Source organism: Populus euphratica, unplaced genomic scaffold (genome assembly GCF_000495115.2).
Source record: "Populus euphratica unplaced genomic scaffold, PopEup_1.0 scaffold25.1, whole genome shotgun sequence".
NCBI classification, from domain to species: Eukaryota; Viridiplantae; Streptophyta; class Magnoliopsida; order Malpighiales; family Salicaceae; genus Populus; species Populus euphratica.
The window spans coordinates 237,212-256,079 of NW_011499851.1; the positions used below are offsets into that span (position 1 = coordinate 237,212).

An 18,868-nucleotide genomic window follows, 5' to 3' on the forward strand; every position below is an offset into this window, starting at 1 on the left:
TCCCTCTCTCACCCTCTCTCTTATATGCTTTGGTAATGACAACCACACATGTGATTTTCTTTTTTAGATATTTGCCATAGAAGCAATGGTGTTTTCATTCTGTTAATTGCATGCATGTGACATACACATGCATTCATGGGCATATATACCATATGATAGATTACATGTAGACATACATGTAAATATAGTGCATGCATGTGACCTGTAAACAAGAGCAATAAATAGAAGGAAGAGAAGGATTTCCTGTGTCCCCTGCTCTCTTGTTGTATCTAGTAGACCAAATAGATCACCTTTCTTACACAACTCTCTCATACTAATCAAAGAAAAAGGCAGATCCAAGGTATTGGTTAAGCTGTCAATCTATCAATCAATCAACTCAGAGATAGAGAGCAATCACCAATCAATTTTTTTTTTAAAGCACTTGAAAAGGGCTAAACACCATGTCCAGCTCTTCTTCCTTGTCCCTGGACCACCTCCCCCCCTCCGAGCAGCTCTGTTATGTCCATTGCAACATTTGTGACACTGTGCTTGCGGTATTATTATCACAAATTATCAGCTTTATTGTCTCCAATATTTATCACCCTCTTTCCCCCTTTTGCTTCTACTTTCTTAGACAATTTAGGTTTCTTTCTTCTTTTTATATTCAGTATGCATTTCTTTGATATATTGGGGTTCTTGGCTTCATGATAGGTGAGTGTTCCTTGCACAAGCTTATTCAAGACAGTTACTGTTCGATGTGGTCACTGCACCAATCTCCTTCCCGTCAACATGCGCGGGTTGTATTTGCCTTCTGCTAGTCAGTTTCCCTTGGGTCACAATTTCTACTCTCCTTCTCATAATCTCCTGGTGTGTAATGTCAAGCCTATAAGTTTCTTTAACCCCTACTTGCTGTGGACTTCTGGTTTTGATTTTGTAGAATTCTCTCATGGTAATATATGCTGGTGAATAATATCTGTCAGGATGATCAGATCCCAAACCCAACTCCAAGCTTCTTGATGAATCAAACCCATGTGAATGACTTTAGCGTTACAGTTCGAGGAATGGCTGATCGTGAACTTCCTCGGCCACCGGTTATCAACAGACGTGAGAATCATGTTATTTTATTATTTTCCCTTCTTTTATTCTATCAAGAATCTCTCTTTACAATTCGAGGTCATAGTGCCACATGTTTTTTCACTCTTTTTTTTTTTTTTTCTGGGAGGCAAATGTTTCTCACTTCACCAATATTCTCTTGAAAAATGAAGACCCTTTTATCATTTGATGTGAGAGATTCATGCATTTTTCCCTTCTTTATTCAATCAAGAATCTCCGTTGATAATAACTCGCTACACTTTAACATGTCCAATAATAGTATTCTCTTAGAGAATACAAAAAAGATCGTAACAGAATCATAACCATTTGCCTTTCTGGCTCACTCGAAACAGTCTTGAAGGTCTTTTGATCTGCAGGTATTTTAAGGGAGAAAGGAACTAATTAATTTGTCACATGAATTAAAAACCAAACCCTGTCTTGCCTGCCATTTTAATCATCTGTTTTCTGTTGTGCAGGAGTCCTGATTTAGTAATAACTGTCAGGACCTTTTTCTATTCACTTCTAATAGGTAGTAAAGAACCCTAATATATAGATATTCACACACACACACTCTAGAATTCATCACTTCTTGAACACTTTTCGAAATTCCCTATTATGCCTAAGAAATCATCATTTATAGATACAAGTTGTGTTAAGGAAATAAGTCAAGTGATTTTTATCTCTTTCAAATTGAGAGGCTTTCCCCCCTTTCTTGCTTGATCAAACTGCTAAGTTTATTTCTTAATCTAGCGCTCTTTTCTTCTGAATTGATTTCCCCACTTTTTTTCCCTTTGCTCACGCAATTAATCTATCCACAAGAAAACAAAACAATTGCTGGCTATAGTTTGGCCTTTTAGTTAGCAAAAAATATAAATAGATAGACAATATTGAGATCATAAATTAAATTAAAGCAGTATCCCGAAAAGCTAGATGCTAGTAAAAAATGATTGTACAATGTTGCTTCTCCTGGGAAGCTAGCAAGGAATTCTTGATGAAGAAGTGAGTGTGAGAGATCGAAATGCGAGGTGACGGTAGAAGAAGATGAGGGGGAAGAAAACAAAACTTAAAAGCTAGCAAAGTGATTTTAATGCATGTGTCTATGTTTTTGGCCTGCCTGTTTATGTCCAGCTCCAGAGAAGAGACAAAGAGTCCCCTCTGCGTACAATCGCTTCATCAAGTGAGCAATAATTATTTCAACCTCTTTGTTTTTCTCAGGTTTTTTTTTTTTTTTGCATTATTATATGTGAAGTTGCTAAATTTGAATCAAATGTAAATGGACCAACAATTTGCAGGGACGAGATCCAACGAATCAAGGCTGGAAATCCAGATATAAGTCATAGAGAAGCATTCAGTGCAGCGGCTAAGAATGTAAGATCCGTGAGATTTTTCTTAGGGTTTCTAGCTACTTTACCAAATTAGGGTTTTTCTTTTCCATAACAAGAAAATGAGGTTATCATTTATTTATTTATACATGCTGTAAAAAAGACTCTATACTAGCATCAGCAAATGCAGTATGTGGGTCCTCATTCCTCAAGACTGATATTTTCTTGTCTTATTATGTCAGTGGGCCCACTTCCCACATATTCACTTCGGTCTCATGCCCGATCAGACCATGAAGAAGAATAACGTGCGCCAACAGGTAACCTATGCACTCCTTGTCCGTTGCAGGCTTGCACAATGGTTCTTCATCTTGCACACAGATGAATTTGTACATAAATCAAAGACACTAACGTTGCTGTCTGAATCTGGATTGGCGTAGGAAGGAGAAGATGTTCTGATCAACGATGCGTTTTTTGCTTCTTCTAATGTTGGTGTCACTACCCCTTACTAAGAAGTGGAGCTGCTACGTACTTCTCATCTTGTTAATTTTAGCTTCTAATCTTAGTAGTTGGAGAAAGATTTTAAGGTTAAGACGTTTGTCAAGTACTTTAACTAGTCTAATTACTTCATTACCCATCGACTGCAAGCTCTTCTAATTAATATAGGCATCTGATGTTCCTAGCATTGCATGTGCTTTTTAGATGTTCTATGTTTATTTTGCTTGCAGCTTTCCTCTATCTTTAACATCTTTCAAGAACTATATAACGTCTAGTTAATTCTTCGAGAAAATTTGATGGTCACTACTGTAAGTTTCTTGTTTTTTATTTTTCTGTTTTCTTCGTTCTTTCACACACGCGCCTTCTAGTATTAACAGTATATCCCCCTAGAATGTTTCCTTAATTATTGGTCTAGATCAAGTAAATTATCCAAGAATTTGTCGTTTAATAAGCCTGCATTGTGGTGTAGTTCTTCTATGTTAATTAATTTGTTTGTTCACTCACAAACACTAATTAGATCCTATTCTTCCATACTTCCGCTTATGATGTGTTTGGCAGATTAATTGTAGAGGAAAAATGATAGCTATGCATAACACATTTTATTGTATTACACTACAATATTCTAAAATTTAATCATCTAAACACTTTTTTTCTACAAAATATCGATTGTTGAATGACGTCTAATTGCTGAGTTTACATGAAGGATTGAAAGTCAGTCCATCCATTACAGATTACATTTCATAATTTATCCAAAATATTGGAAACTAGAGGCTCTAGTTAATGGCACCTACGTGCAATGGCAATCAATGTAATTCACATTGCTTAATGATTATTTATAGAAAGAATGAAATTAAACAAGAGATTTTATATGCTAGTTGCAGAAGTATAAGTGAAATCTTGGTGATTTCAGCAATGGTTTTGTTCTGGCTTTTTCTTTCAAGAGATTTCTTTCATCATTACAAGCTGGGCTGGTTCTCTGAGTTTGCGTATCTTCTTTTTATGTGTCTTTGCTTTTGTTCTTTGACTCTGTTCCAGCGTAGTCTTGCTCGGTGTTTCTGGTTTCTCTTAGGGTGTCTTTTAAGTGAGTATTTGTACACTAATCCCAACTTATCAATTGAGCATGGTTGAGATTAGGTCGTCCATGAATCAAGCAACAAGGCATGGAAAAAAAAGAATCTTAAATATCTAGAATAACACAGCACTATTTGTGAGAAATTAAAAAAAATGGTGACAGTTTAGTTAATTTTTTATATAGGTTTTTTATTTGACGCCGAGATGCAAATTTAGGATCAGGACAGAACCCATCACAAAAAAAAATTAAAAAAAATTAACGATTTAATCTACTTGAGATATATATTAAAAGAAAGAAAGAATAGAATAATAGAAATTAATTTCGGGACTCTTTGGCGTTGAAATATAATTTCATCGTAAATAATTAGTTCTTTTCGCGGGAAAACCAACGACTTTTTTTTTTTTTAATAATATCAGTGCTATTATTCAACACAAAGTACCTATTAACAAAAAAAGCTAAAATAAAACAAATATGGGGAAATTTTTATGCTCATATCAATAGTGAAATAACTGATTTTTTTTTAATATTTTTTTCTTTCAATCAAATCCCTTTATAGCCTAATTGGAAAATATTAAACTTGAAATTATGATTAAAATATAAAATTACAAGATAGAGGTCTAAAATATAAAAAAATAGATAAAATATATAGCAAACTCCACATTAATGACAATTTTTATTTTTGTTCAAAAATTCATTTTCTATATTTTTTAGTTCTTGAGTTGAAAAGAAGATAGATGGACTTACTTAAAAACATTGAAGAGAGAGAAGGTGACTGACTAGTTTTCTTCTTTTCAGCAATGAAGTAAAACATTGAAGAGAGAGAAGGTGACTAGTTTTCTTCTTTTCAGCAATGAAGCTCATTGATTTTTTTTTTAAAACATTCAACACAATGAGAGAAGTTTAATTGTTGTGGATTTTATCTAAAAAAAATGAGGATTCATTTTGATTATTTTAATTCAATTTAATATATTTATATATATAAACACATACACACACATATATATATATATATATAAGTCGCGAAAATATTTTTGATTGTTTGTATAGTGTTTATCATATATTTTCAATAAAAATAAATCGAAAATAAATTTTAATTTTCAATTCAAATCCTCTTAATTCCTAACTACCATAATGTGATTGAAATTTGGGTAGCAGCAAGCAAGGTGTCGATTACTATTGGATTCTTATAAAAAAAAAATAAGGGCACTCTTATAAAAATAATAAACAAGGTTTGTGTGCCTAGGTTTTTTTACCCTTTTTTTTCTTTGATTTTTTTCCTATATAATCTTTTAATGTTTGGTTTTATTATTTTATCTTCTAATATTTAATTAATTTTGAATGAATTTTTATTTTTTATCATATAATAAAATAAAAATATTAATTAAATCTAGTAAAATCTATAATATAGATCATATATTTGATAGCTTAACTTGAGTTGACCTGAGTTTTTTTTTAAAAAAAATTTCTTTAAACTTGTCAACTGGATAAGGATACATCATGGCAATTTATATACAATGGATTTAATTTAAAATTTAAGGTAAATAAATAGTTTAATAGAAAGTTTTTAAATTTGATCTACTAAATTAAGTTTAACGTTCGCCAAAAAGTTTTTTTATGGTCTGGATACAGTTTTTGGTCCAACTCGTAGTGAATCGTGAAAATTTACCTAGTTTTTCTCTAAATCTAAGTGTTGCCTCAATTTACAAATTAATTGATTGATTGATTGATTATTGTTGTTTTTATTATTTTATTCAAAATGTCATAAAACTCTCTATGGGCCTGGTTTGGAATAGAAAAACTTAATAGTTGGTGATTAGGAAGCCCGATTCATTAATACATAACCATGTCAAGCCCTTTTAAACGTTTGTAACTAAAATAGAATTTACTAAAATCAAATTTGTTGGTCAGTTTCTAATTAATAGGCCTTTATGTTAAAATATGAACAAATCTTTTGCTCATATTAAGACAAACCTGCTTAGGTTTTGGGTTCAATGCCAAATCGAGATGGCTTCACTATAGATTAAGACTTGAGAGAGGTGCCCTCATAAGAATTATGTAGGCTGTATCAGAAAGGACTCTAACTAGGGGGACCAACTATGCAAGAACCTATATGTATTTTTTTTAAGTGTTTTTAAAACAAATTAATTTTTTAATTTTCTTCAAATTAAATTTTTTGGTGATTTTAAATAGTTTTAATATGATGATATTAAAAATAAATTTTAAAAATAAAAAATATTATTTCAATACACTTTCATTTTTTATTTGTCATATTTCTTAGTCGAAGTTGGGTGTTGTAGACTGTGCGAATTAAAGCTCTTTGAAAACCTATATTTCAACATGAAGCATGTATGTATGTTATTTAGAATGAATGAAAGTATGTTTATAAATGCAAATATGTACACTTGTACATTAGGTATGGATGATGAAACACCAAAAGTCTAATTATCTCATATTTTTTTAGAAAAGTCATGCTTTTAGCTTAGAAAATCCTATAGAGTTCAAGATTATTGTTCAGGTTTACCTACAGTCAACAAATACTAGAGACTATAAAAAATTGATGTGAATAATGCATTTTTTTCATGGAGAGTTGGATCAAGAAATCCAAATGAAACAAGTAGCATGTTTTCAAAATCAAGATCATTACAAATATGTGTGTAAGCTGAAAAAGTCTATGAATTAAAACAAGTACTAAGAGTTTGATATGATAAGATTGCTGGATTTTTTATTCAATAAGGTTATTTAGTAACACTTGCAAATTTCAGGCAAATGCATCTATAACTGTAAAAGGTGATGTTGATATTGTTGACTGCACAAATGTTGAATTGTATTAGGACTCCTGACTATGTTCAACCATTTTTTTTTTTGGGCTGAACTATTGATGGGGTCTGAACAAAGTTGACAAGTTAGTTGGAAGAACCTTCACCATAGTCATTGCTAAGTGCTTGCTCGAGTAAACTAATAAGGCAAGATATGCTAACTTTCAGAGACTCCAAGTCTTCTTGAAAATGAGCATCACAGTAAACACGTTCTTTATTTGTCATATTTCTTAGTCGAAGTTGGGTGTTGTAGACTGTGCGAATTAAAGCTCTTTGAAAACCTATATTTCAACATGAAGCATGTATGTATGTTATTTAGAATGAATGAAAGTATGTGTATAAATGCAAATATGTATAATTATCTAAAAGTCTAATTATCTCATATTTTTTTAGAAAAGTCATGCTTTTAGCTTAGAAAATCCTATAGAGTTCAAGATTATTGTTCAGGTTTACCTACAGTCAACAAATACTAGAGACTATAAAAAATTGATGTGAATAATGCATTTTTTTCATGGAGAGTTGGATCAAGAAATCCAAATGAAACAAGTAGCATGTTTTCAAAATCAAGATCATTACAAATATGTGTGTAAGCTGAAAAAGTCTATGAATTAAAACAAGTACTAAGAGTTTGATATGATAAGATTGCTGGATTTTTTATTCAATAAGGTTATTTAGTAACACTTGCAAATTTCAGCATGTTTGTAAATTGATAGAAGAAAGTTTGCTATCGTACTAGTTTATACTGATGATTTAAGCATCACTGAGAATGACAAGGTATAAATTCTTCCAACAAAAAAGAATTTATTAGGTTTTTTTTTAAAAAAAAAGATTGATCACACACAAGGAATAATTTTCTGCTAGTAAATATTCTAAAAATATATTGAAAAAGTTTGGAATGCTATGGTGCAAGCTAATTTCAACACTAATAGAACCAAACAAGATAAGTGCCGGTAAAAGACAAGATTTAGAAAATATAGTGGTTTGGTCTATTCAATCTTAACTCAACTTAACATTTCGTATGCAGTAAATGTGATGAATAAATATATGAAAATCAAAAGAAATCTCATTTAAAAATAGTTCAATGAATATTGAGATATTTAAAGAGTACAAAGGTGGACTACGATTTTTTGTACAAAAAAATAAAGAATGCAAGTTGGTTATTGTAATGTTGGCCATGTATGCGATCACGACACTCGTTGTTTAACTATTAGTTATATGTTTAAACTTGGGTCAAGAGCAATTTCTTGGTGTAATAAGAAATAATCAATATAGCATTCCAGTGCTTGGCCTAGCGGTGGAAGGGGCTTGTCTCCTTCCACTGCACCTGGGTTCGAGTCCTGGTGTGCATGTCTGTCACCTCCGCGGTGCCTTACATGCCTACTGGGTTTGCAGGGTATTCAGTGGGCAGTGGGGATTAATCGTAGTGCGCACAAGCTGGCCCGGATACCTCACGTAAATAAAAAAAAAAAAAAAAAAAAGAAATAACCAATATATATAAATGTGTTTGGAAGTATGTTTGTTTTTTAAAGTATTTTTTATTTCAAAACACATTAAAATAATATTTTATTATTATTTGTTAAAATTATTTTTAACATTATCATATCAAAATGATATGAAAAACATCAAAAATATATTAATTTAAAAAAATTAATTTTTTCCACAAATGCTTTAAAAATATAATGTCAAACACTGCCATAGTCTTATCAACAATAGAGGTAAAACACCACCGAAAAACAACAATGGCAACTCAAGAGAGTCATGGTGAAATACAATTGATGATTGATCTACATAAACGAGTAGATTATATACAGTTTTGTTGTGTTGTGTCAATTAGTCAGCAACTTGTTTGGCAGAAAATCTAGTTTTTCATTCAAGAATTAAACATGTGAAAGTGTATTAGCATTTTCTCATAGAAAAGATGTGGAAGCAAAAGATTAAGTTAAGATTGATCAAAACAATTGATCAAATTGCAGACTTGTTCACAAATAGCTTAAGTACTGGTAAATTTGAATTCTTTCGTCATCAACTTAATGAGGTAAAAGGATGACTTCATGAGGTGCAAGGAATGGCACCTGATGTTCTTGTTCTGTTTTGTCAAGGATATTTATGAGCCATCACGAATGATCAAGCAATAAAAAAAAGGGGGCTGTTCTCACGCAAGAATTAAGCAAAAAAAAAAAGGGGGCTGTTCTCACGCAAGAACATACAGGGAGTTATTCTACATAATGGCCTCTCCAAAAAAGGGGGGCAAATAGACATGACGAGCCAACTAGGGTGGCAGCACCGCACCCGACCGTGTGGTACAAGGGACCACACGGAGAATCTAAAAGAAACATGATTCCACATTCTACCATTTGTATGGCCTCAATGCATTACAGCTTCTACGTTAATTGTCACTTTCAAGTACAAATGCTCCGTGTGATTTACTAAGATCTCGGGCATACAAGGATAAATTTTACCTCGATAGATCGCTCTTCAGCACTGGTGCCCCGCGTATCAAACCTCAAAAGCATAGACATTTTGAAGGAAAAATGCCTGGTTTTTCTAGTATGGATGATTCATCAAAACTCAACAGCTGGAAAGTAAAAAAAGTTGTCCCACATGCTTCAATAGAGGAAAAGCACGCAAAACAGCTTCGTGAGAAGTAAAACTGTATTCAATACTTGATATTGCCATCAGTGCAACTTACAGGCATTAAAAGAATGATAATCCCAATAAATTAAACCAAAAAACCCAGGGAGGAGACTAAAATACATGTCGAAATCACCGAAAATTATCGACAGAACTAGAATTACACAACTAAGCACTCACAAGCACAAACTGCTCTAAGAAGACAGGCTCGAACAAGCAATGACAAAAGGCAAGTTATCACAAGGGAACATCAACCAAAAACGGGCATCAAAGCACAGACAGCCATCAGCAGCATGAACAATAGCTTTGATCTGTTACCTGTGATTGATACTGCAAAAGAAATATCTTCTGGCCTGAAAGAAAGAAAATGTACTATGAGAATCATGTCACGCCTATGAGATGACTTTGAAGAATGTTAAAATTAAACGGGCAATGGTCTATACTTCTGCAATTTGCTAAGTTCACCACAAAAGAGGGCGTTGTCTGGAATGGGCAACTCGGTTTTGTTAGTCTTCTCTGGATTGACAATTCTGACATACGTTTCCTGGCCAAGATACCAGGAGTCAAGGTTTTCTGTTCTGAGGTTCCAGACTCCAACATTGTCAAGTGAAACCAAAATTGCCGTCCAAGCTCCTGGATAGGCCTGTACAGAATACGAGATTATAATCAAGTTGCAAACAAGAAACAAAATAACTATATGGATAGCATGCGCTATTAACTAGCCTGTTATAGGTGTTGCCATGTCGGTATTAACACCAGTTAATGACTAGCAAGCAGCTAGTTTAACCTAATCTTTTTTTTTTCTCAGTGTATCTCTTTATTAAAAAATGTGAAAAAATAGCTAGAAAAACTTTACAGGGGAGGAAAAATGATGACTAAAAACTGTGAAAACCAAGATTTTCACTGACTCTGAATGTATATAAAAATCTTTCAACAACATACCTGGACTGTGGAGCGTGCAATCCCATCCCACTTATTATATGTGCCCCTGCTGTTCTCTGTCCATTCACCATAGTCCATCCTGAAATAAATCAATGAAGCACTTGTGACTGAATCTACATTCTCAAAACCCTTTATACACATTGATGAATGTAATGAAGTGTTCGAGGATGGAAATGAATTCCTACCCCACAACAAAAACCGCATATCCACTTAGGTGATAGCTATGCATCTTGGTGTCATTGTTCTGCAGAATGACTTCCATAAATCCCCTGTATGTTCCATTGATCACTGATGTTGCCATCTTAGGTGGTCCTGTAAGGGGCGTCTCAGGGAAATCAAGCTTATACGCACCCTTCACTTTGAACTGGTCTGCAAGCCTGATTGGAGTAGTAGGATTGACAAATGATATCCCACTGAGAGTTGCTCGTCTTTTCCCGTTAATTTTTACCAGTGGCTTATTTTTCAACACGTAAACATCAGTCACATTGATTGAGCCATATCTGAATGAGCCTTGAGGGTTGGGACGTGCACCACTTGCAGAAACATTCCATCTGCACAGTTTGACCGTCGAATCCTCAGAGTGAATTATAACGATTAAAGTTTATAATAATGTGAAAATTCTCTAATACAGAAATTCAATTCCGTTAAAATTTGATTGCAAGGTTATAATACAATATTTTCCTTTGGAGCAGCAAGGAATAGGTAGCTTATTTACGGTCCTAATTTTTCAAAATTTTGAAACACACTACTTTTTTTCTCAAATCAGAGTTGCTTTTCTATTTATAGGGAAAGATGAAATTATTAATCAGAGCACTCATTAAGTTCAGAATCGCTAAACAATGCAGTAAGGCATTTTAACCACTATAGAAGCCAACCTGATGGATCTTGCTTGGTTCATTGAGAATGTTTTGTCAAACTCATCATTAGGTGCCTCTGGAAGGGGACCCTTTGCCTTCCCCTTGGAATTTGTGTAATGCAAGATTGCAACACCAGTAACCCTTTTCCACTGCGATTCATTCACAAACCGTGCACTAGCTACAATGTAGTAATCAGTACTTGCGTTTTGATCCATTGTCACCAAAAAAGAATAAGATTGTCCTACATGTATATCTAAACTGGTATAATTTTGTTGCACTGTATATGATCCCTCTGACTCAGCTAAGAGCAGATTGTGGTTCTGGATCCTGAAATTCAAACTAGTTGAAGTTCCAACATTGTGCACACGGATGCGATAGGTTTTCCCTGTCCAATATAGCAACATCAATTATTTAGAATAGTAAGCTTGATCTTTAGGAACTCCATCATAAGCAATACAGTACAACAACAGCACAAGGAAGTTTCATTCTAACATGATGCATCGATAGGCAATTAACATAAGAACATATCTACAAATCTTTTGAAACTACCCTATTTCTTGAACACGTCAATCATTTAAAAGACAAAATTGTTCCATTAAAATCTGGAGGCCAATGACAGAGTATAAAATGACTGATTTACCAAATTCACAAAGAGTGTGCCACCTACATTATTGGAATTTCTTCCATCCCATGTCATCACTCTACCTCTCGAATTGTCTCACAATAATACCCATGAAGAAAGGGTATATGGTTTGTGTCTAGCAATCATTAACTAATTTGGAAGGTTAAAGAGCTGCTACAATGCATTACTCGGGAAGAAATTCTAACAGAGGGAAGAAGCAATTCCATTTAGTAACAAGGGGGAGCAGTTATTAGGATCTATGTCAATATAACAAATGAAAACTAATCACCTGGTTGAACTTCAATGGTTTCATAATCAATGCCATCAGGGACAAGTGTTGTGTTATATTGGTAAGGGCCTTTGCCATTAATAAGAACCCCATCTGGCATCCCTAGATCTTTTCCAGCATCAAGAGCCTTCCTCAAAGCCTTCAATCCAAAATTAAATCAGCATCACAATTGTAAACCAGACTCCCATCAGCAACCTGACTATTAAAGTTCAACATTTTAACAAAAACTAACCGTGTGGTTCCTTTTGTACCAATCACCAATCAAAATGACAACGTCCCCATGTGGAGTATCAAAAGGAATTGGAATAATAGCCCGGTTGTTTATAATAAAGCTGCCAAATCCACCAGAAGCTCTTTGCATATGGAGAGGAGGGAAGTAAAAGAAACTCCCTATCTGATCTTTAACTTGAAACTGGTAAGTCCAGTTCCACTTCGGAGGAATTGGACAGTTAGTACCAGGAAGCCCATCTTGCCATGAACTTCTCCTTTGTTGAATTCCAGACCTATAACATCCACCATCAAATTCCAGTCAGTAAAAGAGGTACATGTCACCGTTTATACTCTAAATCGCCAAGTAATTTCACTGTTCACTAGCAAAGAACCAAACTTTGACACTATGGCATACAATTCACAGTTTAATTCAAAATTAATAGCAAAAATGCAGCAAGGAAAGAAAAATACCAATGCATAAGGAGATTCTCATCCAATTTGTTCTTGACATTGATAGCAACATTGTTGTTAGTGGTCACATTGATAGTAGGACCAGGAAACTTTCCATTTATAGCAATAACCTGCGAAGCAAATGCAAAGTAACACCATCGCAGCATGACTCACGAGCTCATTTTATTCTACTAGCTAAATCTACAGCATTAACTTCGGGTTGCCATTTCCTAAGCAAAACTTAGCAGATCTGAAGCTAAAGATAGAAACTAAAGCAAAGCCATTTGTCAAAAATCAAAATTAAGTACACCCATATGAAAAGATCCACTGAAAGTAGAGTAAAAAAGTTGGCAAAAGGAGAAACCAGAGGGAGAGAGATCTAAAGAACCAACCTGTTGAGGCACACCAAGAGGAGAAGCAGTGATGTAGGAGACTTCAAAGTCATAACTAACAAAAGGATCTGCAGCTAAACACAAGCTCAAAAGCAAGCAAATGTGGATAAGAAACAAAGCTAAAAACTTGCTACGCAAAGCCATCCTTTAAACAACTTTCGATGTTTTACAACAACAAAAATTTAGAACGTAATTTTGTAGTTGGTTATGGTTTACATTACAGGACAGGACAGGACAGAGAAAAGGAAGAGAAGGAACTAGAGCCCGTGGCAGAGAGAGAGAGAAAGACTTTGTGGGTGTTTTTTGGACAGAGAGAAACGGCTCTATTTCAGTTCACTTTGATTGTAGTGGTGGTTTTTTTGGGCTGTGTGACTGTGTCGAGAAATGAGTATAATTGTGTCCGAGTGACTGCTCCTCAAGCTTTTTGACGGTAACCGGTCATAATTCATGTGTGGAGGAGGGAAAAGGGAGAGAGAGAGTGGTAGATGCAGCTATGTGTGGCAGGGTGGTCCTAACATCATTAAATTTAAGATTTTTTTAATTTTAAATTAATTTTTTTATTTTTTTAGATTACTTATATATGTTAATACCAAAAACAATTTTTAAAGATAAAAAAATATTATTTTAATATATTTATAAATAAAAAATATCTTAAGAAATGACCGGTGGTATACACTATCTGTACAGGAGAGAAAGGGTGACAACCAGTAGCCAGTGCGTTCAGTTACCTCTTAAAATATCACATGGTTGCCAGCCAAAGAGCGCGCATGGCCCATGCATGGATCCCACTTCATATAAACCGGGTTTTTGTGCGTGGAAAATGTTTCCCATACAACTTCTTTCCTATCAATCTAATATTTCATGCCTACTTAGCTTAGAAAAAAAAATTAAATTAATAATTTTAAAATATATTTTGTATAATTTTGATACAAAAAAGGTTTTGATATTTATGATTAATTTCGTGAGAAACTATAAATTCTAGTGAACAACTCTTTTATTTATATTTTATTTAAATGTTTGATTTATATTTTATGTATTTGAGTAGTTAATTTTTATTTGAATGCATCTCATTACCTGAGATTGTTAAATACTAATATTTAAACGGTATCAGCTAGCATGTTGTCATTTTGTTATAGCGTATAAAAAATTTAAAAAATATATTAAAAATTACTTTTTTATATATTTTGAATCATTTTAATGCATTGATTTTAAAAATAATTTTTTAAAAATAAAAAATTATTATTTTAATATATTTCAGTATAAAAACACTTTAAAAAATAATTACAACAATACTTTCAAATATACCCTTTCTAAAATGACGTGATCAAAAGTGAGTCTTGTTCAAGATTAGAAAAAATTACAATTTTAGTGATTAAGCCCTTGATCAAAAGTGAGTCTTGTTCAAAATTAGAAAAAATTACAATTTTAGTGATTAATTGTTGATTTTTGTTCTATTTGAGTGCCTAACTTTTTATATTACCTACAGTGATTAAGGTTTGCTTCTTCTTCTTATTTTATTCGAGTGTATTTCACCACTTAAATATCGATTAACGCATAGTAAAGTCATGTTTGAATTTATTGAGAACAAAATAAATAAATAAAAATACATAAAATGAGTTTTGTATTGAATAAACATGCCTTCATAAATATTTTAAACTCATATATAAAATAATATATCGGAAAATTGGTGGATTATATTTTAACACATAAAACCTTAGGAATGACGTGAGATTTTGCTGGAAGAAAATGATAACATTTTTTAGTTACTTGTCACAAAACCAATTTATTTAATGTTTCTATTTTGTCTTCAATTTTTACCGATTTTATTTTTATATAATTTTTTTTTCTTAATGATTTTGAGGGAAATTTCTTGCTACATGTTAGTTGATATAAGCCATGTCAGAATGTAAACAGTTTCAAGTGATGAAATGCACTCAAATTATAAAATAAATAAATAAATAAATTCGAAGGTTGATCACTCAAATATGTAGAATAAAAGAATAGGTACTCGAACATAATAAAAATCAAAGATTGGACACTAAATTAGCAGTTTTCTCTAATTTCAAACAGATCTATTTTTCCCACATATTAGTACAAAATGGGCACGTGTCAATTGATACCATCCATGTCAGTGTTTAATAGTTTTGGAAGACAAAAAACACTTAAATAGAAGAGAGAGAGAAATCAAAATCTCATTGCTCGAATAAATAAAATAAAATAAAAGTTAAACACCCAAACAAAATAAAAATAAAAATAAAATGCTTGACACTGATTATAGTTTTCTCTTAACTTTTCTTTGAGCTTTCATGGTTATAGTTGCAGTGTTTAAAATAATTATCGATATAAATAATGTAAAGAAAAAATTGGAAAAACTTAAAAATAGATTTCAGAGATATATTTTAAGAGAGATGAGGTGTATCTCGAACTTTCCTTTGTGTGTGTGGATTTAAAAATGAAGATCCTTATTTTTGAGTTTTAAATATATAAAATAAGTTATATATATGTTAATTAAACTATCACTATCTTAATTTATTAGAAAAATAACTAAAACTAGTTAGTTAAAATAACAATTTATTTTTATTAAAATATTTATTTTTATTCATTAAGGTATATGTCTCATTTCAATATTCATCAACTTAAAATTTTCCATTTACTTCAATTTTATTTTGATATCAATTGTAAATATATATTGTTATTGCTCTTATATCTTATACAAATAAGACTCTTTTCTCAATTTTTCATCCCACTTTGAATTCTCTATAAAAATCTATATATATATATATATATATAAAAGAATTCAAATAGAATTTTAAAAAAATAAATCAAAATTTCATCATCTTAAATAGCATAGTTTTATGTGTTGAGATTTATTTTTAACTTGTATTATCTCACTTATACAAAGTATTGAAGTATATTTTAGTGGTGGATTGAATCCTGGTTTTCAGAATGAAACTTAATTTGTAGTTAAGGATCAAGATTTTAAAAAAAATGGCCTAAAATTAATAGAAAAAATAAAATGTGATTTTGATGATCACATTTTAACCATAAAAAAGTTAATTTTTTTGTTTATGTCAATAAATTCGTTCTCAATAGGAGTTAGATATAGGTGGTCTTTTCCTTAAAAGAATAGATTAGAGTCCATTCTATTATATTTAATTCTTTTGATTTTTATTTTTAGGTATTTTGAGGTGGCAATTTTTTTATCAAAATTTATAATGTTCTTGAGTGAAAACAAGTCGAAAAATAACTTTCAGGGATCTTAAAACTTGAATCATTAATCATTATTTTTTTTATTATCAAAGATGAATGGAAAACAAAATAGACTGTACTAAATTGTTTGATTAAAAAATCAAACTAGAGAGGGTGAAATCTATTCTTAAAAAGAAAAAAAAAGTGTCAAGCTCAGGGTTTTTTTTTAATAAGCAACTAGACACATGAATCTAGCATGTCAAATCTATTACGCCTAATCTTTTCATTTTATTTTTTTCTATTAATTTTTTTTATTAAATATTAACTAATACCCTTACTTTTATTTTTTAAAACTATTTGGCTTAGATTTATTATTAAAATAGTGATTAATTTTTTAATTTTTTATAATTTTAGAATGCTTTGAAAAGATTAGTTTTATATGTCTCCAATTGTTTTTCTCTTATATCTTATATAAATTAGTTATATCTCTATGTGTGTGTGTATTATCAATGACAACATATAAAGCATAAATATCCTTTTGTTTTTTAATTAAAAAATTTAAATACATGAAAACATACTTATAAGAGTTATTTTCTCTCTAAAATAATGAATTGATAAATTAAATTGTAAAGACAATTATCAATTCTAATTAAATGCTAAATAAGAAGTTGACATTTCTATTCTCGGTGGTAGGATTTTTTTTTTTTTTCGAAGCACAATTTAATTACTAATTTACTCTTAAAAGTAACATTCTTGGAATCGGTTATTAGGAGCTTTTACATCATTTTATGTTTTTAAGAATAATAAAATGACTCAAATACATTGAAAACAAAAATTTTAAAGCTTGCGTTCATTGGATTTTGATCTTCTAACCATGCTTTTTAGATGGAAATTTAGTATTTTAATAAATATAAAATAATATTAAGATGAAAAAGGAATTGGCACGTGCAACTTACGTGTTTGAGCTCCTGTGATCTTCTGACGGGGCAGGGGCAGCACCTTGCGGTGGAGAAAAACATTAATCATTATTAAATTTTAATTAGGTAGCGGATTTATTGCTCAGTGCTGGCCTCCCTGAAAAACAGGAAAACAAAAATAAATTGCTTAGACTTAGAGATGCCAACGTGACATTATAGCCTACGAACCAGGCAGCCTGCAAGCGTGGCCTCATTGGGCCAAATGGACAGTGATATTCCACTCATGATCTGGCAGGCTAGGGCATCATTGCAACGCGGCATCGATAACCGACTTCCACTTGTGATCTGGGTAGTGGGTGAGTTCTTTCTTCTTAATTTGGAGAAACATCAATTCATTTTCAAACCTATCAACTTCATTGATTAAACCCAAAACACTTCTTACAATTCTCGGCTATGTTGTTTTGTTCCTTTTCTTTAATTTTTGTACGTCTAATTTGCATAATTTATGCACTAAATTGGTGTCAATTTAAAGAAAGTTGCAAAAAACGTTATGGCCAAATTCATTATTTATACCTTGTATTTTCATTAATTTTATTAAAAGAGCCCCTTTATTATCCATTTGGTCAAACGAGTTTTTATATTTCTTATAATTTCAAACAATTGAGTATTGTTTGTCAAAAATAAAAATTTATCTCAATAAATCATTACTTTAATCATTATCATCAACCTTTTTTTTTCATTCTCTTTAATACTATCATTCGTCCTCGCCATCCCCATCTTTCTTGTTGAGTAATATCTTTTTTTTATTAGATAAATTATATTTAATTAGTTGAAATAAAATTACAAGAATTTGATTGATTAAAGTGATAATGATTTTTTTTAACGAATTGGTGAAAACATTAGGTGCGAATTATGGATTTTACCAAAAAAAAAAAGTTAATGATTATTAATAGTGGGTGATATATAACTAACATAATTTCAACCAAAAAATAATAATTATATATATAATTTCAATGAATAGGTACGATGGTTAAATAATTTTATTTCAACAAATATTTATGAAACTCAATTATTGATAAAGTTAGGTAACAATATAAAAAACCAATGAAACTCAATCTTAATTAACAAAAAACCAAACAACTTGAGTTTTAAAAAAAGATTCTTTATATCATTTCCATATTGATTAGCGAATTTAATGATACGTTTCCTTGTTAACTATTTATCTTTTCTAAAAAAATATTTGAAATCAGCTATCTTGATTCTTATAAGAATTGGATGCAATATATTAACTTACTTAAGAAATGGACTATTATATATAAAAATATTTATACGTCCAACTTCTAACTACATGTATGTTAAGTGTTCAGTCAACTGTATTTCTTATTTGTTAATCAACAATAGTTTTAGTTTAAGATGTAAAAAGTTAAAGTTTCTTGTTGAAAAAAGCCTTATAAGGCATTAAATTTCCTAATAATAGTTGTTATGACTATGAAAGTGGTTATTATGCCATGTAAATGGCTCGAGGCTGCCTATAAACTTATAAGATCATTAATGCATTAGGAGTAATCATGCCTTGATTAGAGAAGCTTGATA

The 18,868-nt window shown here is 31.5% G+C and overlaps 2 protein-coding genes across 2 annotated transcripts; one reads left to right on the plus strand and one right to left on the minus strand.

Annotated features, from left to right (window-relative positions):
• Positions 1-233: 233 nt before the first annotated feature.
• On the plus strand, positions 234-3,191 carry LOC105121362 (protein YABBY 4-like). The gene is made up of 7 exons (XM_011019955.1): positions 234-533; positions 691-846; positions 960-1,083; positions 2,200-2,248; positions 2,364-2,439; positions 2,636-2,710; positions 2,831-3,191. Exons 1-7 carry the CDS (start codon positions 441-443, stop codon positions 2,900-2,902), a joined length of 645 nt encoding a protein of 214 aa, XP_011018257.1. The 5' UTR covers positions 234-440; the 3' UTR covers positions 2,903-3,191.
• Positions 3,192-9,402: 6,211 nt separating this feature from the next.
• On the minus strand, positions 9,403-13,527 carry LOC105121363 (monocopper oxidase-like protein SKU5). The gene is made up of 9 exons (XM_011019957.1): positions 13,170-13,527; positions 12,799-12,908; positions 12,350-12,620; positions 12,118-12,256; positions 11,225-11,591; positions 10,535-10,900; positions 10,350-10,428; positions 9,851-10,050; positions 9,403-9,760 (listed from the first exon to the last, which is right to left on the minus strand). Exons 1-9 carry the CDS (start codon positions 13,311-13,313, stop codon positions 9,658-9,660), a joined length of 1,779 nt encoding a protein of 592 aa, XP_011018259.1. The 5' UTR covers positions 13,314-13,527; the 3' UTR covers positions 9,403-9,657.
• Between the last annotated feature and the right edge of the window lie 5,341 nt (positions 13,528-18,868).